The 23,639-nt window shown below is 33.5% G+C and overlaps 1 protein-coding gene across 4 annotated transcripts in view; it reads right to left on the bottom strand.

Annotated features, from left to right (window-relative positions):
• The window catches only part of LOC137405935 (uncharacterized), a 488,140-nt gene that overhangs the window by 58,380 nt on the left and 406,121 nt on the right, over positions 1 to 23,639 (bottom strand). For 2 of the 4 annotated variants that reach the window (XR_010979825.1, XR_010979824.1), the window contains exons 10-19: positions 23,226 to 23,300; positions 22,800 to 22,862; positions 22,479 to 22,712; positions 18,248 to 18,317; positions 18,083 to 18,165; positions 17,852 to 17,906; positions 16,334 to 16,380; positions 15,790 to 15,870; positions 15,303 to 15,368; positions 12,401 to 12,776 (exon numbers count right to left, since the gene is read on the bottom strand). Coding sequence is in view for 2 of the 4 variants with exons in the window: in XM_068092409.1 (XP_067948510.1) it covers positions 15,312 to 15,368; positions 15,790 to 15,870; positions 16,334 to 16,380; positions 17,852 to 17,906; positions 18,083 to 18,165; positions 18,248 to 18,317; positions 22,479 to 22,712; positions 22,800 to 22,862; positions 23,226 to 23,300 (765 nt within the window). In the remaining 2 variants the exon portion in view is untranslated. Of the gene's footprint in view, positions 1 to 12,400; positions 12,777 to 14,425; positions 14,488 to 15,302; positions 15,369 to 15,789; positions 15,871 to 16,333; positions 16,381 to 17,851; positions 17,907 to 18,082; positions 18,166 to 18,247; positions 18,318 to 22,478; positions 22,713 to 22,799; positions 22,863 to 23,225; positions 23,301 to 23,639 lie in introns of those variants that run through there. The other 2 variants (XM_068092409.1, XM_068092410.1) reach the window with 2 other exon arrangements.

Raw genomic sequence — 23,639 nt, 5'->3', positions numbered from 1 at the left:
ACGCAGGTCTCACAGTTCCCATCTTTAATCTTCAGCGCTACATAAATGTTTGACAGCAGCCATTTTACAAAAGACAAAGCTGTGTAAGAATATGCTGCATCCAGATTTTGGAGCAGATGCACACATTTAGATCAAGTCAAAGTCTAATCAAACAGATGTTCCAGAAAATCATTATGGTATTTTTGGATTATTGCATAATTATTGGATTATAGATCAAGTTAAATATTGAATGTCAATTATCTCAGCATACAAATTTTTACCTATGCAGCAATATTTGAACAAGTTTTGACTTGACCCACAAAGCAATTCCAACATACAATGTCTGAAGAATCTCAAAATTCTGCAGTTTTTCAAACTAAAGCATATGTCTTCAGGTCTCATTTGCATAAATCCATACCAACAAACTGATACCAATACACTTAGTAAAAGTGATAAAAAATACAAAAATAAAAAAAAGAATGAATGCAATGTTTTCTTATAACTGGAGCAGACAAATACAAAAAGACGAGCAAAAATTTTGGATGAATTCTTTAAAAGATCTCAAACTGCACAGAAAGTAATAGTGATATGAAAAAAGAAAGTTGAAAATGAGCAAAACTAAAAAAGGGTGTCCATGTTGATTTAAGATCAAGTGAAAAAATACCAAATAGAAAAATTTGTAGATAAATAAGTTTGTTGACTTGAACTTCACATTAGTTAAATATTAAACGTATTAGTTAAATTAGCTAAGTCTCTAGATTACCAGCACTGCATACACCCCATCCATCTGCGGTGTCCCCAAGGCTACACCTATGCTTGTCAGTCTTTGTAGCTAAGCCCTAGTGACCATAAAATCATTTTTGCGTGATCGCTTTACTAGTTTAGTTTTAACATAGACATGATTGTTTATTTATTTTTCATTTATAATTTATATAATACACTCGCTTAATGCTATTAATTACTTAAAGTATGATATTCATAATTAGATGTTTATTCTGAAGAATAGACTAAACGAAATACGGTGTAATTTCTAGAGCTGCACAACGATTAAAAAATTAATCGCGATTAATAACTGGTCTGAACCAATTAATCTTCGATTAAACTTAGAATTAATCTAGCAAAAACCTGCATATTCGAAAACAAATAATACAGCTACATATAAATTAATTATATTTGAGACAATAACGTTTAACAGGATAACATATTATGTACAATGTACATAAGTTACAATGTATTAATTATTATGAGTATGAAAATAGTCCATGAAAGTCTATAATTGAGCCAGCCAAAAGTTGAGGCAGCACCATTTATTCACATTCATCGAATGAAGAGATGCCCTCTTCCTACATACAATATTGACAGCTTTAGAGAATAGCTGCTCACAGGGGACAGTAGTGGCGGTAGTCAGCAGTAGTAATGCTGGTATGTAACAGCTGGTGATCAACTCTGAGTGGTATGATAATAATTAGTTAAATGATATCTTAATGATGATGAGCTGTGGTGGTAGGCGAATTCTTTGTGGCATATTTTGCTCTTCACTTTCTTGTTTATGCTTCCAACAACATATGAAAATGCGTCAGCTAGTCAGCTAGTACGGGGACATTTGTCTGCTTTCATATTCCAATAAAGTGTCAATCTTATATTACTATCATTCTAAAGCTGAAATATCAAATATGATTGTGATTTTTTTGAAAAATTGGAATACACGCATTTTTACTTAAGAAAATTTTTATATATAAACAAAAAATAGATTGTAAGATATTAATACAGAAACTGCTTTTGTTGCTATTACCTAAAACATGTTCAAACAACTAACAACATGGCCACTTCAACTAAATCGTCGCGGAGCTATTGACGTTGTGTAAACAAGTTTTACGTTAGTGACTCACTTAGTGTTTTCATAGTTGAAAGCAAAATAATTGTCGTTGTATTTAATTGGTAAGAAAGTGTTGCTTGTCATAATATTTATTTGTTAGTAAATTAAATGGTAGTAACCTGCTATGTTAATGTTATATTTTGGCGGACGCCGGGCCACAAATTTATTTTTGGTGTTTTATATACTCGCATATAATTACTCTTACATACTTTTTTCATTTTGTGTCTGTCTTTATTATGTGTCTTATCACTAATACTTTATTAGTTTGGCCGTATTGCCAAACTAAGCCAACGTGTTAGCGACTCTAGTAATCATTTATTCTTATACGGTTTCCTACCCAGTTCCATTACACGGTCCCGAGAAAAATATATGTATACCAGCTGTGCTACCCGGCGTTGCCCTGGTAATGAAAAAGTCTTTGGACAGAAAATTGATTTGTATTTAACATATAACAACATTTCCCATTCTAACTTTCAAATTACATATGAGAGAAGTGTTTTGTGTAGCTGAAATAAATTAAGAGAAAAATAAAAACAACTGTAAAGGTTTTAAAACTTTGTCAAACAACTGTAACTTTCAAGCTGTTAGCCAAGCACATTGCCAATGGAAAATTCTAGTAAGTTGTTTAATAAGATAGGCTTCTAATGGCGGTAAACCATGACCTCGCGTCTGCATTGTTGTCCAGCTACAAGTATTCTAATAATTGCTATAGTCGGAAAATCAATCTTACAAATATACATATGGACAAACTTTCAGAAATATATATAGAAGATATAGGGAGCGCTCTCGCTAGGAAAACAGAGTAGTCGCAGTTCCACGACTACTGAAAATTCCTTCGGAATAAAACAGATGAAAAACCATACTCACTTCTCTTACAATTTATGCAACATTTATTACAACCTAGATCGTGCCTGAGTAAAGACTGGCAAAATCATTTACAATATATTAAACGTTACAAAATAACCACATCATGATCATCACCTCGGTTGAATTTTATTTGAAGATTAATTGGCTCAACTCAGTTAATCGTGTATTTGCATTGATCGCATTAATTCTTTAATTAACACAATCATTGTGCAGCTCTAGTAATTTGCTAGGATTGGCTCCAAAATACAACAATTTTAGTAGAAAAGAGAGAAATCTAAAAAAAAGAATATCTTTGTAAGCCAAAGTTTGACTGTATAAAAATTTGCTACAGAGAACATCAGGAACAAAACTTTGTTCAAACACTTTGATGGTGATGCACCAATGTGGCCGATTAGTAGAACGATTAGTAAAAACTTTTTAATTTTAGGGTTAATATATTAGATAGTAGGTCATTCCCAGCAGTTTTACCCAGAACTATCACCCACCTGTCATCCATGAAAAACACTAAACTTAGTTCATAATGTGAACAAAACTATGATAACTAAAAAGCATGACAAAACACCAAAACAGTCTGATCAATGATATACAGCCCCCCTGGGGGCTGTATGGGCTGTGTGGGGGCCCATGGGGGCTGTATATCATTGGTCTGATAGACGGTTTTTATAAAGCTGACTGTAGCCAGAACTTCGTTTAGAGAGTAAAAAGAAACAAAGATAGCCTACGCATTAAAAACCTTCAATAAATAGCTCATCCATGTCAAAACATGCTTTCATGTTTTGAGATGAGCGAGTTTTCAACTAATTTAATACAACCAAAAACTCCACAATGTACAGCCTTATTTGTTGTGGTGTGGTGAAGCAGATTTGTTACAACGTGAAATATTATAAATTATTACGTAGTTATTGACAAGTATTTCGTTGAAACTTTAAATTTCTGGTGAATATTCGCATGAATGCAAAGCTAAATCAGTTCACCGCAGCTTGAAAATTTTGTAATGACAAAATCTTATTAAAGTGGGCATTTCTGCCGACATCCTGTTTCTGGTCGAGAAATGAACAACATTCTAATAAAAGAACAATCTTATTGTTCGTTACTTTATGTCTATTGCTTTAAAACATGAGAAACTGCTTAATTGTTTTATCAAATCACAAAAGTGATCAGGAACCTTTTTTGAAATTTACTTTTAGCCCATTGTAATAATTCACGGTACCAATCGCATTGAAGCGATTATGCAATAATGAATTGAAGCATTATGGCAGCAACTATTGTTTCGGAAATACAATTTAGATAAACCATTCATCTTTTGCCTTACTAAACTACAAGCAGTTTTACACAGCAAATAACTTTGAACTCCGGTGAGATCTCCAATTACTAAAAAAAGATTATTATATAATTTTACCAAAGAATATTTGAAAATCAAACGTTCATACACTGGTTTGGACACTATTTAAAGACTCCCTTTGCTTCATTATTTTTACAAAATTGCACAACTAATCAGGTATTTTTTGCGACTCACTTTTAGTCTGGTGTTAACAATTCACCGAGTTTGTATTAAAACGATGCTTACTTTTGCTACGGAAAGCAAAAACTGAAGGCGGTGCGCAAAGGTTTAGTACCTAATCTATCATATTGTGCGAAGGCCGTACCAATCTCTGTATTTCTTTTATAAAGAACACAGGTTGGAAATGCCGAGCCAATTCGTGCTAGCAGTGCTTGCTAGCTTGTGAAATTGACTCGTTAACTCTTCAGCTTGGCCAGTTATCGTCTTTCTAATAAGGAGGACAACTCCAAAACATTTAGGTAACTACGTACGTTAATGCACTTCAATTTTATATTGTAAATGTCAGCTAGAATTTGTTTTGGAAATCGTTATGCGGCCAGCTGAAATTAAAACCTAAAATAAATAAAACGTAAAATAAAACCTTTACCTTTGAAAAGTACTCAGTTTCCAAAAGATCTACACGACCTGAATTAAAAAGCAACTGCGTGGCGAAATGAGAAAGAGTGTGCTGCATTTGTTTCCACTTTGTCTGATAGTTACAAAAAAAGATGGCAGTGAAAGAGAGGAAAGCCAAAATGCTGCATCTGCCATTTTTACATCTGACAAAAAGATTGTTCAAGTTGCAATGGCGCTTGTAATTTATCTGTTCAATCGCATGAACACAAATTTTAATCAATAGCCCAATGATACCTAAACAAAGTGGAATTTCATGCACTGTAAAATACTGCAATTAAAGAAAATAATACAAACATTTTAAAAATGGAACTTTTGTATTTAAAACACAGCTACCAAAGAAGAGGTTGATTGAAGCTATGACAGCAAAATCATCGAAGAAAAATAAATTCGCATAGACAGTAAATCAGATACATATGATGTGTAAAGTTGTTGTATGGAAATACTGCAAAAAGAGCATACCAATAAGGAATGCAGCCAAACCACAGGATAAGCATATAATACATACAAGCACCAAGATGCCCAAAAACATCAATAGATCCAATAATTAGAAAATGTCAAAAGCAAATTAGAAACTTCAAAATTGGAGAAATCAATTATAGAAAGTGTGTCAACACCAGATGGAGAATATGCCGAAGAGAAGTCGAATCAATTGAACCTACCAACAACCATCCCTAAAAAAACCACCAGAAAAGCATTAGAGATGAATCAAATGAGTCACATACAGATCTGTCACTCTTGTCAAACATGACCTAGATACCAGGAGTAAGTCACCAGCTCCATCCTACATGTCGGCATCACATGCACCAGCTGAACACTTACGCAAACAAAATTTCTTCACATGCCTGAGAGGAAGCATTGAACCTTAACGCTCAACCTACACCCACAGGCTAACCATCCCACATGCCATACATCTATAAAAGAGAACAGCTCCAATGACTCACCATCTCATTCTCCATCTATCTCCAGCTCTCTCTTCCCAAGGACCTCCTTGGACGCTTTCCCCTCTGCCTGCTGAGGAGCCTCTCCCCTACCCCTCTGGAGTCTCATTCTCTTTCATCAGCTGAGCCTCTTCTACGCCACTATCTCAACTGCCGACACTCTCTACCTATGGCCTCTCTCGACTCTCGTTTGACTGTCAAAACTCACAGCTGTGCAAGACTGATCAACAAGCACAGACAACCGTTCGAGTAAAGATGTAACTTTCATTGGCTATTCTAATTGTTTGTCATTAATATTATTGTTTTAGAATTTTGTTAGCTGTGTATCTAATTGTTTGACTTCTAGAATAAAGAAGTAACGTTGACTGGTAAATATTAGTATTGCTTACAATAGCTTAACGCTTCCACTTGTACCTGAGTTAGTAATAATTAAATTAGTTCCCACAAGCTAAGCAAAAGTGCACAAACTAAACATAGTCAAAATAGAATAATTAGACGAGCAAATTTAACACTGTTGTTGTGTGTGAATTTGGATTAGTTATGCATAACATAATTTCTCCACAACCACACATAACAGTATATCCTTTTTATGATGTTTTACTAGAATGGTGTCTAAGGCTGAATAAACTTTGCATACTAACCAAGGTCTTTGCTTTTTAGGGTAGGGTGAAAAAAGAAACGAAAAGAGAAAGGAGAGATAGGCAGTAGGGAAACAAGTAAAAAAGATGAGTGAAAAAGATGAACGAAATAGATGAGAAAGACACATGTGAGAGAGGACTGATAATTGAGTAATGAATGACTAAAAGAGATGAGAGAGACAAAAAAATAAGCGAGAGAGATGAGAGAAGGAAACACGGTAGATGAGGGAAAGGTGTTTAAAGCCAGGACTAGATTAACTACGCATACTAACCAAAATCTGCTTTCTTGGGGTAGGATGAGAAGGGAAAGAAAACCAAAGACAATTCACAAATCAACATACATAAAAAGATATCTTTGACTAACTGAGAATTATTCTGTGCAGAACACTTCTTAGACTAGTCGACAGATTGTTTGTAGAGGTGTCATAAATTATGATTCAATTCGCATTTGTTTTTTTCAAAAGTGTTGATTTGAGAATTGCAATTGACTCTCTTTCACTTCTCACACTGCTACCCATCCACCATGAGAAAAAGTCAAGACCTTGGCTAAGCATACCCTGTCTCATGTTTCCCTCTCATGCTTTAAGAGTTCCTGTCGGTATGTACAAAATTCTTACATGTTCATTTATTATGCATGATATTGTTCTTGTATAGAACTCTGCAGTGCTGGTGGTCCGCAGAGTAGATAATGGTTTAGAATACAACCAATTGAGTACAACCAAGATTTAGTCAAGCATAGTTTGTTTCTGTTTGAACTCTTTGAGCTTGAAAGACTCTTTGTAGTTAAACTGGAGGTGCTGATTGACAAAGAATTATGTGTTGAATCAATGACTGTGTACCCACTAGCCTAGTCATTGGTCGTATGATTTCAGTCAATATGTCATCGCTGTAGGAAAAGTGCGCTATCCCTACGCACGTGTATTCTTTGTGCCTCAGATGAATTGGTTTCTTTTAATGCTGTGCATGATTGATACTACAAATAATCCTGTCAGTTTCAACAGCCTCGATGCTCACTTTGGATCAAGTGATGCAGGAGCTAGATGCTTATTTTCACTAGAATCACACAACTATTGAAATTATCAAGCGTATTGATGGATGAGGAAAGGCATGAGGGCATAGAAAAAAGCTGAAGTCGATAATTCTGTTCATCCTAAAATCAGGAATAAAACAGTTACATCAAATTATTGTGATAGTGATGTTTTGAGCACAGCGAATTTTACAGAAATAATTTGAAAAAAGGATATCAATTGGCATTGTTCTAGGCTATTTGTGCATGCATGACGGCACAACTCCAACAGGAGTTAGTTCTGATCTTGAATTTATTGTTATTACTAAGACCAAGGGTCATTTTACTTTTTGCTATCACCTAAAGTGCTCATTTATGTTTTCTTGGAACTTTTTCAGTTTTAGCACGAGTGGAGCACACAATTTCTCACACTAAATGGTAATAATGTTATATATATACTATATACATACCAGAAATAAATACCTACGTAATTCCGGTAGTAAAGTACTTAACAGGCACAAAAAGGGGGACTATGGAAGCCATAGAGGAAATAGACATAGCAACTCACATCTGATGAGTATGCATGGAGCACTCTATCTGAAGTCAAATACTGCTAGATTATATCCTAGTAAGAAAAGTGGAGGCAGGGGATTAGAAGTGTACAGCGGACAGTAAGAGTGAAAAGAACAAAATATAGTGGCCTATGGAGCTTCCATTGCCACCATAGGCATATTGCTAATTGAATTTAAATTGATCGCTGCGACAATGGTGATGAGGAACCTGACTGGCCCACCTAACCTCTCCATGGTACCTGCTAGTGGCAAGTATCTAAGGTTGGCGACCTCTACCAGACATACATACATGTATATGTAGATGAGCAAAGACAATTTAATGGCCGATACAAAGTATTTAATGGAAGGAGCAAAAGGAGCAATCATCAAAGGAGCAAGTACACTACCCCCGAGCAAGCACTCCTCTAAACACAGATTTATCACACTAGAAGTTATTCTAGCCTAGACTGTGCAAAGATTCTTAAACACCTTAAAACGCCTTCACCAAAGGTTTTTCGCCAAGAGTTTCAAAATGAAACTTGTGGTTCCACATGGTTAAATTGTGGCACCAAAACTTAGCCTTTTTCATGCATGGGTGCAGCCAAGCAGGTATCATGGGAATTTGAACAAGAGATCACACAGAAAGATAAGCTCTACGTAATCTATGGCAGAGTGGGCAGTGCAAGTGTCTTCATGACCTCCCATGATTTGAGCCCTTCAAATACTACCAGTGATGAAACTGCTCAACTCTTGCCTGATCAACTCATTTCTAAAGAACCCACTGTCACTCCTACAGTCCTTTGATTATAGTGTGTTGTTTCCAGTTTTCTATTCTAGAGCTATATGTTGAAATTATATATCATGGGGTAAGACCTTTTCTATGTTCACAAGGCATGGTGATAGTTATTTTGGGTAACTAATGTTTGTATCAGTTAGAATTTCCTTGATCTGCACCTGCTGAGAGTTCAAATCTCATAATTACCATCTTTTATAAACTAAGGGTTTATGAAAATCTACTAAAATCTCCAGCAAGTCTTGAATAGCACTGACAGCTTAAAGTTAGTCATTGAACAATTGATCTCTACTCCCCTTGTTCCTGCTCAGTTAGATAAGAGCATATAGGACTCAATTCAGCATTCAACCCTAAAGAGATTTCATGGTGTTCGTGTGAACTATGAATATTGATTCACTAAATGTAGAAAGGTGTTTGAGAATTTCTACATTTCAGAGTAGCAACGTCTGCTAATAAGGTGACATCTTAACCTCACAAGCATCTGGATATTTTCTACACAGTGACTAAAGATGTTAATATGAGCTGTGGCTAGTTATGATTGCATACATTTACTACTTTAACATAAGGCTTTTCCAAGTGTTGATATTATGCATTGATTTATATTGTAATTCCAAGTGTTGATATTATGCATTGATTTATATTGTAATTCCAAGTGTTGATATTATGCATTGATTTATATTGTAATTCCAAGTGTTGATATTATGCATTGATTTATATTGTATTTCCAAGTGTTGATATTATGCATTGATTTATATTGTAATTCCAAGTGTTGATATTATGCATTGATTTATATTGTATTTCCAAGTGTTGATATTATGCATTGATTTATATTGTAATTCCAAGTGTTGATATTATGCATTGATTTATATTGTATTTCCAAGTGTTGATATTATGCATTGATTTATATTGTATTTCCAAGTGTTGATATTATGCATTGATTTACATTGTATTTCCAAGTGTTGATATTATGCATTGATTTATATTGTAATTCCAAGTGTTGATATTATGCATTGATTTATATTGTATTTCCAAGTGTTGATATTATGCATTGATTTATATTGTATTTCCAAGTGTTGATATTATGCATTGATTTATATTGTAATTCCAAGTGTTGATATTATGCATTGATTTATATTGTATTTCCAAGTGTTGATATTATGCATTGATTTATATTGTATTTCCAAGTGTTGATATTATGCATTGATTTATATTGTATTTCCAAGTGTTGATATTATGCATTGATTTATATTGTATTTCCAAGTGTTGATATTATGCATTGATTTATATTGTATTTCCAAGTGTTGATATTATGCATTGATTTATATTGTATTTCCAAGTGTTGATATTATGCATTGATTTATATTGTATTTCCAAGTGTTGATATTATGCATTGATTTATATTGTATTTCCAAGTGTTGATATTATGCATTGATTTATATTGTAATTCCAAGTGTTGATATTATGCATTGATTTATATTGTATTTCCAAGTGTTGATATTATGCATTGATTTATATTGTATTTCCAAGTGTTGATATTATGCATTGATTTATATTGTATTTCCAAGTGTTGATATTATGCATTGATTTATATTGTATTTCCAAGTGTTGATATTATGCATTGATTTATATTGTATTTCCAAGTGTTGATATTATGCATTGATTTATATTGTATTTCCAAGTGTTGATATTATGCATTGATTTATATTGTATTTCCAAGTGTTGATATTATGCATTGATTTATATTGTAATTCCAAGTGTTGATTTATATTGTATTTCCAAGTGTTGATATTATGCATTGATTTATATTGTATTTCCAAGTGTTGATATTATGCATTGATTTATATTGTATTTCCAAGTGTTGATATTATGCATTGATTTATATTGTATTTCCAAGTGTTGATATTATGCATTGATTTATATTGTATTTCCAAGTGTTGATATTATGCATTGATTTATATTGTATTTCCAAGTGTTGATATTATGCATTGATTTATATTGTATTTCCAAGTGTTGATATTATGCATTGATTTATATTGTAATTCCAAGTGTTGATATTATGCATTGATTTATATTGTAATTCCAAGTGTTGATATTATGCATTGATTTATATTGTATTTCCAAGTGTTGATATTATGCATTGATTTATATTGTATTTCCAAGTGTTGATATTATGCATTGATTTATATTGTAATTCCAAGTGTTGATATTATGTATTGATTTATATTGTAATTCCAAGTGTTGATATTATGTATTGATTTATATTGTAATTCCAAGTGTTGATATTATGTATTGATTTATATTGTAATTCCAAGTGTTGATATTATGCATTGATTTATATTGTATTTCCAAGTGTTGATATTATGCATTGATTTATATTGTATTTCCAAGTGTTGATATTATGCATTGATTTATATTGTAATTCCAAGTGTTGATATTATGTATTGATTTATATTGTAATTCCAAGTGTTGATATTATGTATTGATTTATATTGTATTTCCAAGTGTTGATATTATGCATTGATTTATATTGTATTTCCAAGTGTTGATATTATGCATTGATTTATATTGTATTTCCAAGTGTTGATATTATGCATTGATTTATATTGTAATTCCAAGTGTTGATATTATGTATTGATTTATATTGTAATTCCAAGTGTTGATATTATGTATTGATTTATATTGTAATTCCAAGTGTTGATATTATGTATTGATTTATATTGTAATTCCAAGTGTTGATATTATGTATTGATTTATATTGTAATTCCAAGTGTTGATATTATGCATTGATTTATATTGTATTTCCAAGTGTTGATATTATGTATTGATTTATATTGTAATTCCAAGTGTTGATATTATGTATTGATTTATATTGTAATTCCAAGTGTTGATATTATGTATTGATTTATATTGTATTTCCAAGTGTTGATATTATGTATTGATTTATATTGTATTTCCAAGTGTTGATATTATGTATTGATTTATATTGTATTTCCAAGTGTTGATATTATGCATTGATTTATATTGTATTTCCAAGTGTTGATATTATGCATTGATTTATATTGTAATTCCAAGTGTTGATATTATGTATTGATTTATATTGTAATTCCAAGTGTTGATATTATGTATTGATTTATATTGTAATTCCAAGTGTTGATATTATGTATTGATTTATATTGTAATTCCAAGTGTTGATATTATGCATTGATTTATATTGTATTTCCAAGTGTTGATATTATGCATTGATTTATATTGTATTTCCAAGTGTTGATATTATGCATTGATTTATATTGTAATTCCAAGTGTTGATATTATGTATTGATTTATATTGTAATTCCAAGTGTTGATATTATGTATTGATTTATATTGTATTTCCAAGTGTTGATATTATGTATTGATTTATATTGTATTTCCAAGTGTTGATATTATGCATTGATTTATATTGTATTTCCAAGTGTTGATATTATGCATTGATTTATATTGTAATTCCAAGTGTTGATATTATGTATTGATTTATATTGTAATTCCAAGTGTTGATATTATGTATTGATTTATATTGTAATTCCAAGTGTTGACATTATGTATTGATTTATATTGTAATTCCAAGTGTTGATATTATGTATTGATTTATATTGTAATTCCAAGTGTTGATATTATGCATTGATTTATATTGTATTTCCAAGTGTTGATATTATGTATTGATTTATATTGTAATTCCAAGTGTTGATATTATGTATTGATTTATATTGTAATTCCAAGTGTTGATATTATGTATTGATTTATATTGTATTGATTAACCATAATTTTTAAAACAAAGTCTGAAAGATTTATGAATATGAAAATAAATGCATTTGAACCGAAGATCCATCAAAGATCAGATCACATGATGAAAGATAAGAACAGCACATAGAGTAGTCGCTCATTTCACACTTGATGAAAAGAAAAATAGTGAACAAAGATGCCTGATAGTATAATAATGCTGTCACCAACTAGAGTAGGAAAGACATTCATGTATTTTACCTTTTATTTACTTATTTAATATTATTTACCCTACTGTTTACCCTGCGAAGTACTGAAGCAGTGGAAGGTGAATCGAGAAGCGGAGAAGGATTACTGGATGCATATTCATTTGTAGAGGATTATGTCAAGGTCAGTCATCCAGCTCGATCTCCTTCTGCAATCAAACAGGTGAATGTTTTAATATAACACAGAACACAACAACAAGCAAAATAGCCTCAAAACTAAATTACATCCATGAACATTTCCATTGCCTCGCTTGTTCCAGGGAATAACATTTTGACAACTACATGTGTGCTCTCATTGCTTTACTAACAGACTTCCTAAAGTAAAACACGAATTCAGTGAGATGAACAGTCGTCCAGCAACTCAAACGGTACATTACTAAATGGTAAATGTTGGTGAGGCATTCAAAGACTATGTATGAGGCTTTAGAACTAAAGACTGCTGACTAAACATTCACTTAATACTTAGACGGGTGAAAAGATATTTATGTCACCGGTGTCGAGATTTTCCTAAAACGGTTTTTCATAGACGTCAAGGTATGAAACCGAGCTAAACAAAAGACTACTTGAAGTGAAACATACTAAACTGATAGAGCCATTACTTATTTCAATTGTGTTGTTTTCTAAGTTTTGAGGAAAAACTGAAAAACATTGGAGTTAGAAAACGGACCTCAGTACGCATTAACAATGGCGGCTCCTGATGCTAGTAAGATGTTGTTAAAGAGCATTCTAATCGATCTTCAAAATGTTTTAAAGTCTTCAGATCAGGTTGTAAACCGCCTCATGGACAAATATGAAAACAATGGGCCGGATCTAGACCTTAATGGCTTCTGCTTAGAGAGTAGTTCTGATGATCAATTTTCTTACGTACACTGAGCGCTAAAACCACAGCAACCACGACAATGGATGAATTCATGGATATTGATGTAATCTAGATGATATCCCTGATATATATGACTAGCTGTGCTACCTGGCATTGCCCGGGTAATAAAACAGTATTTGGACAGACAATTGATTTGTATTTAACATATAACAACATTTTCCATTCTAAATTTCAAACTACATATCATAAGAGAAGTGTTTTGTGTAGTTGAAATAAATTAAGAGAAAAATAAAAAACAACTGTAAAGGTTTTAAAACTTTGTCAAACAACTGTAACTTTCAAACTTCATACCATGAGGAAATGATTTTGTGCAGGATAGGTTCCTTTCTTTAGAAGCATTAGACAATGTGTAACTTTTGAGAATACATGTATTTAACAGATTAACAAAAAATATGACAGAATATGGTAGTATTTTGTAATTGAAATTTTATTAGAACAATGTCGGCCAAAAATGGTTAAACGAAAAATTAATTTTCTTAATAAAGATTGGAAACTAAGTAATAATAACAGTGATAGGAAAAAGAATAATGTTTAAACTTCAAACAAGATACTCAAATTATGTTTCAAAAATGCAAGTTGAAATAGTAACGATAATGAAACCAACTTTAAAAACTTGTATTATAAACTTCAAAAGTTATAAGAAGTTTATGAATGTGATAAGAGAATGTAAATCTAGATATATATTATTCAAAGTGGGCACTGATAGGAACTTTTGTGAAACGCGTGTTTAACGAACGCAATATTCGTCTGTGGAGGAAAGGAAATTGCGCTTGTTAATATACTATATCGCTATAAAGTAAACGTTAAACAACAATTTGAACAATATTAATATAAACAAAGATGTTTTAATTTGAACTAAAAGAAATAATGTAAAAATATTTTTTAAACGAATACAATATTTGTTCGTATTTAATGATTGTGGAGTGCAAGGTATTAAATCAGAATCTAAAAAACTAGCTAGGGAAAATTCTTCTGAGCAGCTGGAATAAAATAGTAGCCAACTAAATGTAGATGTTTAAAACAAATAGTGAGTATGTAAACTGCGAAACGTCGATGCAACGTATATATAGTGGTAACATATATAATCAGTACAAAAATCAAATTTTAAGTTCGAGATAAATTATTAGCCCTAAAGAAAAAAAGAAGCATCGCATTGCATATACTTAGGTCCTAGAAATATTTCTGCATCGTAACTCGTGGACACAAGGCTTAAATAATTAGCACGCGCATGGTGTATGCGGTATATGAAAACATATCTGATCACTATGCCATTCTAGCTCAGTGGTAAAGCATCCGGATAAGAAACTTGCTGATGAATTCGTGGTAATTGTCGCAAGTTCAAATCTATCAGAATACAAAACTTCATTGTTAAGATCTTAATAGGTATTATGGCTGGAGGGACATACACACATATCCGCATACTTTGAGAAATATATATACAGATGTATCTCATAATCTAATCATTATTAGAACTATTTTGTGGAGAATTTTCTACTGATCACTTTTTAACGTGGGTTTATGAAAATCAAAGAAAATCTTTCTGAGTTACGATAAAAATTGTGATTGTAAAACATATTGATAAATTTGCCTAAAGAGTAGGGGGAAACTCTGATCATAAATTGCCCACCAAACGATTAACATGACTATGGAGAGCATGTTTATCAAAAGATAAAAATATAAACTCTATTGTGTATCTGTAAATCTGCCAATCATTTAATAGAAGCTAAAGGATACCAGCAATGACACGACTTGCCATCTCCCAACTTTAACAAATGTATGGTCAAGTTTGACTTACCAAATATCCCTAATTCAAATACTGGTCTGGGAAATGTAAATTAGGCCAATTCTTCAATCCTTCAATCTACAGGTGAAAAAGAAGAGGCATGGATACATGATATTCATATGTGAAATACAGACAGTGCATTCCAAGCCATGATCCTCAGGCTGCATAGCGACACAAACAATACATGGCATATGCTTTGTCTGCTTGACCACATCCTGCCAGCATTAATGCTGTAGCCACCCAAATGCAACGACCTTCACTGTTCTATTGTGGCGACAACTCCTCACTGCAAGATGTAGTTTCAGGTGTTTTTAAAACTTGTGATTCACAACAATATTTGATAAAACCGGTTTAAGTAGACTAGAAATAGATGCATAGCTGTTAAACAAGATGAATAAGAATTACATTATAGGGAACCATTGATGCAAGTATAAGAATGGAAATGATAAGAGAACTCAATAAAGCAGCCTTATAAAATATTTGGTCCATCTCGACTCACCAAATCATCAACAGTCAAGTTGAAATGTGAGAAAATGTCGCTGAGATCAAACAAACGCTCCAGCTGCTCTTGCGATTCATCCTGCACGTAAAAAGGAAGAGACTTGGAAACACGAAATTCAGGTGTACAATAGGATATCAACAAGTCATGGGGAGCTAATCAGCAATACATTAGAATTGTGGGTAAAAATACATGCAAGCAATTATAAAACTTAGAGGAATAATTTGATTATTGTGAACTAATTTAGTGAGTCGAATAATACCTACACAATGAAAGGCCAATCTTTTTTATTAAATAATTAATTTTCCACACTTGCCATGTTTGGTTAGACCTGTAAAACAGCTGATGCCAAACCATTATGTAGCTTTATGAAGCGCAAACCCTTTAAAAGCGAATCAGGAAAGAGCAGTTAAACGGTAAGAGAAATAATTTTTAGCAGAAGACAATAAATATCTAAAGAATGTATTTGAGTGCACACTTAAATATAAAAATTAATGCTTTCTGTCAATCTAGTTAAGCCTTTGAGGGTGAGAACAATGTTTACCTCATCATCTACCCTATAATGACCAGTGCCTCCGTCAGATGAAAAACCTGGAATAAAAACAGTGTGTATAACAAATGGAATACCAAAATGAACACTACATGTAGCATTGAACAACTTTGTTGAACATCAGATAAGTCAGGGTGAGAATATTCATATATCTAGTCACTTTACTAGTTGAGAGGTTGAGAAAGCCCGAATTACATTGTAGCTTTGAACAGTTACGTAGTTGTATATAAAAATGCGCATGCAAAATGACCTTGACACAACGACAACAAATAATATATAAGAATTACAGAGTTTGACAGGTGAGGAACTGTTGAACAATGGAAAGAGGTTGACATACATACAAAGGCCACTTAATAATATGAACCATTATATAGTTTCATGATTCTAGCTGCTCAAGTTTTTTTTTTCTAAAATCTAAAACGGTGGCCAAATTAGCCAGCTTATAACTGGGAGCTGTTAGTAGAACTTTACTAGCTGTTAAAATGAGATCTAGATAAACTGTCTTTAGAATAAATAGATTGTCAGGAATCATAAATCTGTCTTAAGCAAACACCTAACATCACGTTCAGCATGAAAAGCATCATTGATGAGCTAGTGTCTAGCAAATTTTTAAAACCTAAGAACTTCAGCGAATGGCTAAAGAGCGATCCTATGTGACAGATACATTGTTATAAATGACCTTGCCAAAAAATTAGATGTCTCATAGCGTGGCATTAGCCTGGGCATGGCTCTTTTGGGGTGTGGGGGGAGAAAGAGAACCTGGGACACATAGCGAAAAAAAGGTAAGATAACTTCTGCAAAAAGAGCGACATATGGTACATATGACGCTGATGACTGATACTAATGGAAGCGTGTCGATAGATTCAGGTCTCACGATGTATTAGATGTGGCGCGTTTAAAAGCCTATCGTCAAGGTCACGTGACTTGATCTAGTAAAAGGTCCCATATTTTTGATAGGCTGGGTGGTTACGTAATACCCCGCTTGATAACAAAACGATAAGAACCATAGGTTACTATTCTCTTGCGTTTTTACATTTGCAGTTTCATTTTATATACTGATAAAACAATGGAGCGATTCAAAAATCATCTATCAAAGCTAGGCATAGTCACACTGAGACCAGAACAGTCTCAAGCTTTACAACATATTATCGCAGGTTTTGACCAATTTATAGTTCTTCCTACTGGCTTCGAAAAGAGTATTTGCTTTCAGATGGCACTGTTTTGCAGTGGTAGGTCCGAGTTGTTCATAATAACTGTCGCGAGTAGTCATAATACTCGCGAGTAAAATAAAACTGATATTACTTTTTACTAGATAAACTTTTCTTTACTAGCAGCATGCGATTCATTTTTGTTGTTCTATTGCTATTCGTTTGCTATGTTTGTATTGTTATTGTGATTTTTTATTTAATTGATTTAATTTTTTATTATAATTAAATCAAAACATAATTAATTAAACATATAAAATAAGTTAGTATCCAAGTAGTATTTCAAGTTATTAATTCAAGTACATACCTGAGCTAAGGTCATGTTCATCAGAGATTTCTACTCCTGTGTTTGATGATCTCGCCTAAATCAGAGAAGATTAGCTCAAAGTATTATAATGGCATCCTGAGGTATTGAATAACACAAACAACATCAGAGAGTTATACTTTGTAGAAAGCCGTGCATCCACTAAGAAAATATTTTAATTGTAAACATTTCCTTTCAAAAACAAATGCTCTTTGCATAAAGCTGCAGTCTCACCTCCAAACTTATAGCATTGGGTGTTGCAGTACTCCACTTCCTGCTGTATGCTTCTGCTCGATCATACGGCTTTTTGGGGGGAGCTAGAATTTTAACAAAACAAATTACAGAATAATCTTAACACGCAACAATGCTTCTGTTAAGAAAGAGAGAACAAATCCTCACCTATGTCTGGATCATCCTCTGAAATTGGATGAGCCCTTTTCATCACCCTTTCACCCAATTCATCTTCAATCTGAAAAAGCATATACTTTAAAATAGTGTGTCTTATGAAATTTTAAGAAATTGTATAGAAATCAACAAGTTAGTTATGACCTTTTGCTTCCTCATCTCATAGTTGTCAGAGGTGAGGCATATGGTAGGCAAATGACTTGAGAGAAATGGCTAACATCACCACTTATCCTTTGACCAGACTTAACTCGTAAGAATGATGTTGGTGGAGCTAAACTAGAGAAATTGGTTGAAAGCATCATATTAGTTTCATTCAAATGTTTAATCTATACCAAAAAGCATTACAGTCATATTTTAACATACGAGTGCCCCAACATATGAGAAAATCGAGATACGAGCAAAATTCCGAGCAAGTTTCTCTGTTGAGATACAAGAAAACTTGGAGATTCGAGCATTTGAGTTGGTTCTCGATGCAGCCACTAAGTGGCCAAGTAGGTGAGAGGTCGTGTTCGATAACAGCATAGCTCGGGTTTTCTCGTCGAATCAATTTGAAAAAAGTGTAAAACAGCCAGGTAAAAGTTATAGTGAAAAAGGGGCAAAAAGTTCCAAGCTGAAAAAGATAATAAAAAAAAGTTAAAGGGAAGACAAAGGTGGTGTTAAATTTAGTAAAATATTAAAACTTAGCTTCAAGTGTGTGCTTAGTAAACTAAATTCATTTAAGTAAAGTTCAAAGTGTATGTTATTAGTCTAGGAGCAGAGTAACTCGATTGTGAGTTGTTATTCCCTTACTCAACTTATGCATCATGATGCGTGCAAAAGATTCTTCAATATTTATATATTGCCTGTTTGCATGTTGCACTCTGTAATGCCATTAGTTATATACTTTCTTGTTTAAACTACATACTCATCAAATGGTGGAGGCGTAATAAACAAGTCGATCACTGTTGCCATTGTGACAAGGAATTTCACAGACTGTGATTGGATAATCGGAACAAAACGTCATAACCCGCCAGATTCCTTAGTAATGGCGGCCGAAGCTAGTAGCATGTGCTGTGTGCACTGCGTGCCTGAGCTACTAACTTCAAGTGATTTAGCAGTTCTATGACTTCTATCACCTCAACAAATAAAAACTGGTAACTGAACGTGTTGCTCACAACTATTGCTAAGTAAGCAGAACTAATTATTTTTATGATCAAACCGAAGACCTCGTTCATTCACGATGATAGCCATTAATCCATTGTCATTAAATATCAAGAACGATGTCCATATTAATATGATGATTCAATCACTATTGACTGACAATTCATTCCAAGCAACTAGCGGATGTCATCACAGACCAGATTTTACATGTGACAAGGTTAAATATTCCATTGTAACCTGTCGTTTTGTTCGTTTGAATTTGATGATCGTGATGATCTATCAATCAAGGCCAAACAACATGATTTGAACTGAAGACCTAACATGAAGAAACGCTCAGACTCAACTCAACAAGTTATTAGCTGTTCTTTACTGCTTTCTTGTCATGCGATCTGCCTACTAGATCCCAGTAGATTATTTTATGAATCAGATGGGGTGTTATGTTGATATTGACACCAACCATATCTCCAACCCTGACCCTAGTTTGTATTCGGGATAGCCAAACAAGGATAGATGTAACAAGAGGTGATGTGCTTTAAGGACATCAACCTTGTTACATTAAGTTCACCATAGAAGAAACTTATAGAGGGCACATTCTGAACAAAGGGTAAGTTTAATGACTTATCATGTGAGACACAGCGTCATAGCTTACTGACCGCCTGTCCCTACCCACTTTCTCACTGAAAACTATCAAAGTTTAAATACTGAAGTATTGAATAAGATCACATTGGAGTTCATCCTGCAGCCGCGTTATCAACTGCTGTTGCAATTTGATTACCTCCCTAGTATGCTCTCAAACTACAAGCTGCATTCTTTTTCACACGCTTGTCAATAAACAGCTAAACAGGCTGAAAGAAAACTGGATTTAGAGACTGACTAGGGAATTATAGACTACAGGCTCATTCCTAAATTTATGCTTTATTTTCATAGCCAAATACATTCACACTTCTTGAGTATTGAGACCGCAGATTCCTGTCAAGACTAATATGAGCCTTGTCCCAAACGATCAAAGACAGGCTCTAGTCAAATATTAGATACTTTATGTGTCATATGTGGTGGTGACGTTAAGTCAAAGAGTGTTACTCGGAAGGGAAAACGCATCTATGACAAACTGTGTAAGGCACAGACTATCAATGCTGGTAAGTTTTTTTTCTTCATTTGCATCAAATAGTAAACCTTTTGATGCTTTTAGTGCTCAAAAAGCAGCCAAATGTAACAAATTTCTTCTCCTATCCTGACCCTTTCTGCCCGAACATGTGTCAAGAACAGATCATAAGCACCCCAATGACTTCAACCACCATTAAATAATCACAGTTTAGCACAGTTATTTTATAGTGATTTCTCAAAAGACATTTTTCATGTTTGCAGTCAACACATACATTATAGTGTGGAAATTTCTTAAATGTATATATGAATGTGTTGAAAGGAACAATTTATTATTGGTGTAATTCAGTTGCAGTTATTGATTTTGTTACAAATCTTAATCCCAAACCATCAAACACAGTAAAAAAGGGGGGGGCTGAAAAATTATAGATCGGTTACATTTGCTCCAAGTTGTAAGACCTTATTTGGTGTTATTCTAGACTGTGTTCTTCCGATGCAAGACCTCATGCGTTGGGAGATGCTTTTGCCAGAAGCAAGGATTACCTTGCACTGACCTCTGCGCCTGCTCTATGGATAGCTGTTCAAACTGGAATGTAGAAGATGATTGTGTCTCAGACACTAAAAGGTTAGTGTGTTTGTCTGGCAGGTTTTACATTATGCATCATAATAGTAGTAGAGAATAGTATAGTCAGGTGTGTGTGCGTGTGTTTGAGTGTAGTGTGACTCATCATACAAAATGACATCTATTTCCTATACTGTATGCTGCAATAAAGCAATAAAACTAACCTGAGTGTATCCATAATGTGCTTAACCAAGCATTGAGAAAGATTCCGTCAATGGCCCAAACACTAGCTTTTTGTGTGTTGTGACACTCGTAGCTAATGACTGTTGTTGATATTTAGAAGGTTTGCTTTCTTCAAAACATTAATAATTGTCAGTGAAATGAGATTGTTATCAGGAGGGATGGTGTTATTATGTATATTTTTTTATTTGCAGATGAAGCCGATTGATGATGAAGTATCAACCTAGTGAAAGTATTTTTCTATTGGAGTTATCTCATCTCTTAAACAACTGTAATTATTTTAATAAAACAAAATCAAATGCTTTAACCAAGTTTATTTGTTACAACAGATGTTAGTAAGTGTTCTCTAAACAGTTCTCGCCCCTGAACCCTCTCCCTGAATCAGTTTTAGTTCTTTTAACATGCAAGCTCAATAACAAAAAGGTACAACTCGGAAAAGGTAACACAACTCCGAATAAACTTTCAAGTGCTGCCGACAGCAGTAGAATGGTTGTACAGGGTGCAAGACTTAATCTTATCACCACTGGGCTAAAACTACTAGTTCAATTCAAAAAATTGCATAAGTTGAGAAAGAGAATAGAAATTATTTTTATGACAGATAGGGTTATCCTGCTCTCTGACTATATGTTACGTAGTGTCACAAAAGTCTAGTGTACCGAACAAAGTATAGTCTCCCTCACACCGCCTTGGTAACTGCGTCTATTACGAAGGTAATAACTCCATACAGTACTGTACATAATAATGCTACATTTTATTGCAGATCATAACTACTAAATAAATAGGTATTTGTTACTTTGCGAGCATAGGTAGAGAATCACTCTACTAATTAAAAATACTTTTTCTATTGTAATGTTCCATTTTTAGGTGTTTTTCAATAGCATTGAAAGTGATTAATATGTATTTAGTTACTTTATATATGAAATACCACTTTGAGATATGAAAACATTGACATACAAACTCAGTCCTAGAAAGCATTAAGCTCATGCGTTGAGGTATGACTGAACTTATCATCTAATTTGGCTACATGACAGTTTAGTATATTTATCTCTAAAAGGAATCAATCATAGAACTATAATGTATATGATGTAATAGAGCAGGCTTGCTATAGAAATCCATGATATAGTAACAAAGCTATATGCAAGTAAGCCCATGCTATGGCTCTCAACAAGTGAACTTACGTACCTGCAACCAGTCTATTGAATTATTTGAGAAGCCTTGGTGTTCATTTGCACCTTCTTCCTGAGAATTAGACCATGGTGAAGTAAGTCTCGGGTCACGGCTAACCTTCCCATCTACAAGACTACTTTCTATACTCCAAGCAGAATCTGTGCTGGTAGAGGGAACAGGAGATACTCTGTCATGTACTCCGAGTTCCCTGTTATGTCCAAGAGTATCGCTGGGCCCACCGAGAGTTACCTGAAATTAGGCCAATGTTTTAGAACATTACAACAGTACATATATACTAGCATGCGAGTTGTTTTTTGAGATAGGATGGGAAAATACCTTGCTCGGGAACGGCAGTTTAGCCTGAGATCCGTCCGCCATATTTGGTTTCGGTGACACATTCTACAAAATAAAATTGCCGATGATACCACACTAGTCCTCTAAGATGTAAATCAAGGACCATCAAGAGATGGCTGTTAGAGGTGTGTGCTGATAAGGGTCAAAACTTCATAGAGATTATAACAGCTTTAGCTGGTCATTTTGTTTCTGTACACAAGCTGGTCAGCTTGTATATTCTTAATTTAATTAGAAGCTGAGGATATACAGCCAGTAACCAGTACTATTATAGACGGCCAACCATTTCTAATTGGTCTAAGCAGATAGAGTATTCTCTATACAATCAAATGTCTGTCACAAGTATTATAAAGTGTTTTATGTACAACACAGTAGCGTCTATTCATATTGTCTCCTAAACGACTATTTTACCTGAACTCTTGGTTGAAAGTCATCAGGCTCTTCGTTACCCTCAAGTACCTCTAATGGAGGCTGCATAGTTGCCATCTAAAAATGAAATGAAAAGAAATAGAACCAATCATGATCATAAACCAGAGTCTAAATTTAGCTAAGCGCTGCTGTCAATTTTAAACATTTAAAACACTACATCATATGCAGAGTATTTGGTACCAAGGTGAAATCTTCTTAATTAGTTGCTGTATATTCCACTTACTAATATGTTACTAATAATATGATAGAAATATATGGTGACATTGTATGAATGGTCAATTGCAAATGAGTGTTTCTAGTATATAACATATTATTATACCATGCGCAGTATCAATGAACCACACGCAACTTGTTATTTTATTGAATGGAGTAGTAGATATGAAGGCCCACAGTTAA

Source organism: Watersipora subatra, chromosome 10 (assembly GCF_963576615.1).
Source record: "Watersipora subatra chromosome 10, tzWatSuba1.1, whole genome shotgun sequence".
Lineage (NCBI taxonomy): Eukaryota > Metazoa > Bryozoa > Gymnolaemata > Cheilostomatida > Watersiporidae > Watersipora > Watersipora subatra.
This window is presented reverse-complemented; position numbering and strand designations above follow the sequence as displayed.